Below are 7,387 nucleotides of genomic sequence, written 5' to 3'. Positions count from 1 at the left end.
TTAAATTTATAAACCTTTTAACCTAATAGGTTTTGACATGGTACGACTTGTTAAAATGATGATTTTGATACAAAAATAATAGGCAAACAGAACTGTTTACCAGATAGAAATCTTACCCTATTAACTTTGTATTTTATTTTCTTACATAATACAATGAAAATATAAAATAGTGTATGACATTATATAAGGCAAGTGCGTGCCATTAATGTACATTACAACCATCGTTGCATATAATAAATTTTCACAACCTATCTCCAACTCCATAACCACTTTTACAGCCACCTTGCTATTGGACTTTGCGTACATCTTCGTCGATTTTTTCAAAATTCTCGACAAAATGAGAATGCTAGATAAACTAAATTTGTAGACAAAATTTTGTAAACTAAATGATATGGAAGTTGTTGATTAAATTATGACTTACGCGTTAATAAACGAGTTCATTCCGATTGATGACACATAATTTAATTTGTAAATTTAGTCTATAAAAATATCTGAATGGAATTAAAAACCTTGCATTTTAGGCACCGCTACGCACACAATAAATAAACGCAATCATTGCTCCAACTTCGCAACAAAAACTCTCATGTAGCATCGACAAACTACTATATATACACATACCCAAAGCTAAAACCGTCAACGTGCAAAGCAGCCAGCTTTATTAGCAAAGAAAAAAAAAGGTATGGCTACTACTCCCGGAATTCTCACCGACTGGCCATGGACTCCTCTTGGAAGCTTTAAGGTCTCCCCTTCTACAAACCCTAGCTCCCACCCTCTCTCTCTCTCTCTCTCTCTCTCTCTCTCTCTCTCTCTCTCTTTCTCGTACCTACAATGCCACATACCGAAAATTTTAAAATGGACCGCCCCATAGTATGAACGAGGTGAATGAACAACTGGTTTGCGAGGCCAATAATGCAATGGCTCTGAACAATCAAGAATCTCGATGCATGCTATGCTCCAGTCCATACTAGAAAACTTTGTTACCTCCCCCGTTAAGATTTTTATTGTATATACATTATCGATACATGATATACTTTGATGTACTAATAACTTAAAGTTTGTGATATTGGGGTTTTCAGCATGTGGTCGTGGCTCCTTGGATCATTCATGGTGCATACTCGTATTTCGTTAACGATGAGAAAGATAAAGATCTATCTTATTTCCTCATATTTCCATTTATGCTGTGGAGGTTTCTCCACAACCAGTTATGGATCTCTCTTTCTCGATATCGGACGGCCAAGGGCAATGGCCGGATTGTTGACAAGGGTCTTGAATTCGAGCAAGTCGACAGAGAAAGAAACTGGTACGTATAAAGAACTACATCAGTCGACAGCGGATTCTTAGCTAAAAGATGCGCTGCCTGATTACAATCTCAGAAAGATGTCTTATAACCAATCCATTTAAATGTTTTTAATTATATCTTCTTCTTTTTAATTTTTCGTTGGGTATAGGGATGATCAAATATTGTTCAATGCAATTCTATTCTATCTGGGGAGACACTTACCTGGGGCTGTAAACCTGCCATTTTGGAGGACAGATGGAGTTATTCTAACGATTCTACTTCATGCCGGTCCAGTGGAGTTTCTCTACTACTGGCTCCACAGAGCACTTCACCACCATTTCCTATACTCTCGCTACCACTCACATCACCATTCCTCCATTGTCACTGAGCCAATCACTTGTAAGAAAATTATCCAGATACCCCCTCCAGTTAATTAGTAGTATACTTCACTTTCTCTTGGTACGTGAAAGTGTTCACACATTTCTTGTGTGAAGCAGTTTTCTGCTCTTTTTAAGAAAATATATGGGGGAGAGAAGCCGGAGAGTCATGTAAAAAAAGAGGGATTGAGAAAAAGAGAGAAAACATGATAATGGAGAGAGGTTTATATTTTTATTATTATTTTTTAAATTATAAATATATTATAAAGATATGTGGGTGAGGGAAGAAATAAAGAATTTAGTTTATGTGAAATTACATTACTATCTATAATTTTATTTTGTGATATATGATCAAATTGTCTTTACATTCTCTTTTGATAGACAAAACAGATTTCGTTAATAGGTAACTAGCATAAGCCTGCACACAAACACTTTGTGTGTGAGTATTTTTTATTTTTATTTTTAAAATGGGAAGGAGAAAGGGAGAGAGGGAGAACGTGGAAGTGAGAGTGGGAAGAAGTTTTTGTTTTTTATTTTTTAAAATTAGATATATGCTAAAATCATATGTAGATGAGACTTAAATAGAAAAACAATAAATTTTGATTTTGTGAAATGACATTATTGCCCACAACGTTTTTGTTAAGATAGAAAATTAAATGGTCTTTTCACTATCTTTTAGTTGACAAAGAAGATTTTGTTAATACATAGTTTAGATTTAGATGTATGTGAAATGATATAAACAGAAAATCCGTGTGAAATGATATAACGGAAAATAATTGTTTTGATTGTATATTTTTGTTTGATGTATCGTGCAGCTGTGATTCACCCATTTGCGGAGCACATCTCATATTTCACACTCTTTGCTATACCATTGTTGACAACTATACTCACCGGAACATCTTCTATCGTAAGCTTTGCTGGTTATGTAACTTATATCGACTTTATGAACAACATGGGACATTGCAATTTTGAGCTCATTCCAAAGTGGCTCTTCACCATTTTCCCTCCTCTCAAGTATCTCCTTTACACCCCATCGTAAGTCCCGCTTTGCCCTCATTTACTATTTTTATACAACCGGTTATAGAGAAAAATTATTTTATACGAGTCTTGGAAATATGCATATGTCATACACATAATTAGGAATAATAAATTTACACATTTTTATTGAAAATTATTCTGGTCCTAATGTTATTTATTGCTTTTGTAAGAAATTTCACAAGAAAATAAAAAACCGAAATCGTTTTATAACGCGAGAAATAATTATGGTACATATATACACCTAATTTCTGATCTCATCCAAGTGCCGTACAAAATGTCTACGCAAGCAATTTACTAAGTCTCACAACAATACTGTGAATCTCTAAAGATTTTTTCAAGTAACATGTATTCAAAAGATACTCTACATAATATATGTAAAGTAAATAATACATTTTTAATTGACACGAAAAGTATATTATTTTATCTACTTTTTATTATGATACATAATTTATCATTTGATTACCCGTTACTTAGAAAAATATGTAGAGATATTTGTTTTGAATTTTGCATTTATTAGATAGAAGAGAAATGCAAAGGAGACTCTCCATGGAATCTATCTTTTTATATTTTTAGCACAACGTTTTATAAAATTAGAATAAAAATTGACGCTAAAATGTAAGGTAACAAAAAATCTATGAATAATCTTAATTTTAAAACAGCCTCTTTAACATTTTTCTGCGTAGAACTGTGGACATTGCCCAATAAATGGGTGGGCGGGAAGAGACTGTTGTATTCTTATTGCGTGTGTTTGTTTGACTGTCCACGTTTGAGCGAGTTGCCAAATTTTACTGGTTACCATGAATTGTTAGCCTTTAGTTATTTATTACTTTATATGAATAATTTCTTGCTTATGTGTTTATATGAGAAGTGCCGACAAGATGTAGGTTTTTTTTTTTTTAAATAAATCGATATTTTTACATTAAGAGAAAAAAAAAAGATTGGTTAAATTATATAATGAGTAGTCAAACTTGGTATCAAATTCACTATCTATGAAATTCGAACCTAAAACCTTTCACTTCCAAATAAAGAAGAATATCATCAGACCGTAGAAATAAGTGATAAGATGTAGTCTTTTAGTTACATAGACGTATTGACAATTTTGTATTGTTTTGGAATAAAGTAAAATAATACAAAATTGTCAATTCACAAACACCTAATCTTAAAACAAACAGAACAGCAATCTTAGACTTAAATATAAATGAGAAAAGAAACCCTAATTCTTATCCTACGAAAAAAAAAAAAAAAAAAAACTCTAAAACATATAATACTAAAATACCTTTACATAATCAAATGACTAAATACCCAATTAAATTCCGTCACCATTTTTTAAATATTTTTAGGTATTAATGATAGTTCTCTCTGTATTTAATTAAAATTTTTGACATGCATTGCAGATACCATTCTTTGCACCACACGCAATTCAGGACCAATTACTGTCTCTTCATGCCAATCTACGACTACGTATATGGCACCATGGACAAATCAAGCGATCCACTTTATGAAACTTCACTCAAGAGGGAGGAGGAGTCGCCAGATGTCCTCCATCTAACCCATCTAACCACACCCGAGTCCATCTATCATCTATCGCTAGGATTTGCTGCCTTAGCCTCTAGGCCCTACACAAGGACGTGGTACTTATGGTTGATGTGGCCTGTGACAGTGTGGTCTATGATGATAACTTGGATCCACGGCCGTACATTTGTTGTCGACAGGCACCGCTTTGACAAGCTCAGATTACAGACTTGGGCTATTCCCAAGTACAGTTTGCAAGTGAGGCCCCATCCTTAATTATTACAGACTGGTGTTTCTTGTTGTTATCATCATCATCATCATTCATCATCATCATCGTATTTAATTTGTTATCTGTAAATTTCAGTTCTTTATCAACGTCGTCGTCGTCATCATCATATGTAAGGAGATCTAATTTAATTTGTTATTTGTAAATTTCAGTACTTTATGCAATGGCAAAATGAAGCTATCAATGGTTTGATTGAGGACGCCATACTTGAAGCAGAGGAAAAGGGTGTCAAGGTTTTAAGCCTAGGTCTCTTGAATCAGGTAATTAAAAAAATCTAAAACCTCAAATGTGTTTGATAAAACCCAAAAAAATAAAAAAATTAATTAATTAATTAAAAAAAAATAACTAATGTTAATTACAACAGAAAAACAAAAACATGGTAGACCATGTTTCTAAAAAAATGTTTTTTTATCAAAGCATAATAATCAGTGTCCATTTAATGAAAGTTTTAAATGTTAAGTATATCTCCAGTTATTTTACAAAATTATAATCATTGTCTCTATATTATTCTCTTTGACAATTATTATATTATATTAACTACTATATTCTTTTTAATTATTTTATCTATTTACAATAGTTTATACAAAAGTTCACCAAACACTATTTTTCTGTTAAAAGCATTTTTACAAAAAAAAAAAAAAAAAAGCTTACGAAACACTCAACAATTTTATTTTACAGCTGTCTTTTCTCACAGCACAACAAAAATTTTTTTTTTTAAGAAGCACACCAATACTAAATTAGTCCTAAGTCTCTTGTTCAATCAGAAGTTAATTAATTTTGCCAAAATCCTCACTTCCAAATAAATAATAGAATTGGGATGGATAATATATCTCAAATATTTGTCAGTGTATTTATATCTATATATAAATAATATTGGTTAATGCATGGTCTATTGAGAAGTAATTGTCTATGTAGTAGGGTACTCTAAATTTTAGTTCACTGATGGTCCAACCCATATGGTACCGTGTCGGTAACGTCATCATTTGTCTGGCGCATTTAGAGATTCTGTCACTTCACTGTTGATTTGTCGATTGTCAAAAATTGATATGCAATGTAGCATTCTGATTCAATACGCATATTATATAAATAGAAATATACACCTAACAGTACTACAATTGAAAACGACATGATTACAGAGAACCCATTTTGTATAAATCTCTCTCCTTGAATTAGGACCACAATTTATTACTGCGCACTGTATTTATTTCCAATTTTATCTATTCAAATTTCAAACAGTTGTTTATTTATTTAATTTCCATATATGTATATGAAGGGTGAGGAGTTGAATAGATACGGCGGTCTCTACGTTCAAAGGCATCCACACCTAAAAATCCAGGTGGTGGATGGAAGTAGCTTGGCTGTGGCAGTAATCCTAAACAGCATTCCAAAAGGGACAACCCAAGTTGTTCTTAGAGGCAAACTCACAAAGGTTGCTTATGCCATTGCCCATGCTTTGAGCCAGAAGGGTGTCCAGGTAAACATATACATATCATGCAGTCATGTTGGCATGTCGTGTCTAATGCCTTGTAAGTAAGATTATGTTTCCTCGTATCTTCTAACCTAAATTGTAAATCTCTCAGGTAGCTACATTATATCAGACTGAGTATTTGAAGCTCACCAAATCACTAGGCACTGAAAGTAATTTGGTTGTTGCAAAAAGTTATGCCCAAAAGGTATCAACTGTTGCATTTTCCGAATTCTACGTTCTCTTTATCTATTTAAATATCTTTATTTATATTTTGGATAATATTTGATGCCAATTGATTAATTTGCAGATATGGTTAGTGGGTGATGGACTGACCGAGAAAGAACAGATGAGTGCACCAAAAGGAACATTATTTGTTCCCTTCTCACAATTCCCACCCAAAAAATTGCGCAATGACTGCTTCTATCACTACACTCCAGCAATGAAGACTCCCACATCTCTTGAGAATGTTCATGCTTGCGAGGTAAAGCTCTATTCACTTATTTATCATTTTTCCCGAAACTCTAAACCCTAAACGCTAAACCTATCTTTTTATGCGACGACAGAACTGGTTGCCAAGAAGGGTGATGAGTGCATCGCGAGTAGCAGGAATAGTGCATGCCTTGGAAGGTTGGAAGGAGCATGACTGTGGTTACACCATGTCCAACATCGACAAAGTTTGGCAAGCAAGTCTTGTGCATGGGTTTCAACCTTTGACGATCAGTACCATTCACACCAAAAATCAGTGATCTGCAGATTAATATTTAAAAAAAAAAAAAAAAGTTACTTAGTGCACATCTATCTTATAATATTTATTCATGATTATCCCTTGTTTCAGTTGCGTTATAATGTGGTAATGCTGGCTATATTTCTATAAACAGCTAGCTAGATGTTATCATCGTATCATATTGTTGTTTATGAGTATTTCTATATTATATAAATGGATATCACTTTGGAACTATTCACCGGGAAAATTTGATCGTTATTGATCTTCTGTTAATACTTGGTGGTTTTAATATACCAAAGTATATATATATTTGAACAACTTAGAACATCTTCAAAGGAGATGTAAAAAATGCCACATATACATAATAGTAACAAATGACATACCATTTACCCCAACCAAGATGTCAAAGATAACATGGAAAAAATGCTAAGTTGACATGGATAAAGAGATGTTAAATTTGAAGTTGCCTTCAAATTTTGATTTTTGCTATTTCCAAAGGCATTTCACTTGTCTTACCATAAATGCAAGCATTTTTAAGTATTATTTTATTATTTTCAAACCAACAATAATCCAACTTTTATTTATTTATTAAAAACAACATAAATGAAGCAATAAATTTTGGCATATCGGGTGGAAGGAAAAATCTTGACAATATGTCTAATTGTCAAGTCAACCATCCAATTGAAATTTGATGTAAAGGAAT

General features: G+C 32.8%; 1 protein-coding gene across 1 annotated transcript; it reads left to right on the top strand.

Annotated features, from left to right (window-relative positions):
• Positions 1–578: 578 nt before the first annotated feature.
• On the top strand, positions 579–6,918 carry LOC103929751 (very-long-chain aldehyde decarbonylase CER1). The gene is made up of 10 exons (XM_048578548.1): positions 579–739; positions 1,077–1,300; positions 1,449–1,678; positions 2,472–2,691; positions 4,089–4,464; positions 4,645–4,752; positions 5,766–5,966; positions 6,073–6,165; positions 6,268–6,441; positions 6,524–6,918. Exons 1-10 carry the CDS (start codon positions 680–682, stop codon positions 6,704–6,706), a joined length of 1,869 nt encoding a protein of 622 aa, XP_048434505.1. The 5' UTR covers positions 579–679; the 3' UTR covers positions 6,707–6,918.
• The last annotated feature ends 469 nt before the right edge of the window (positions 6,919–7,387 follow it).

The sequence above is a fragment of a genome, unplaced genomic scaffold (assembly GCF_019419815.1).
Source record: "Pyrus x bretschneideri cultivar Hongxiangsu unplaced genomic scaffold, Pyrus_bretschneideri_v1 Contig122, whole genome shotgun sequence".
Classification (NCBI taxonomy): Eukaryota; Viridiplantae; Streptophyta; class Magnoliopsida; order Rosales; family Rosaceae; genus Pyrus; species Pyrus x bretschneideri.
The sequence above is the reverse complement of the archived record's forward strand: the minus strand, read 5'-3'. Positions and strand labels throughout refer to the sequence as shown.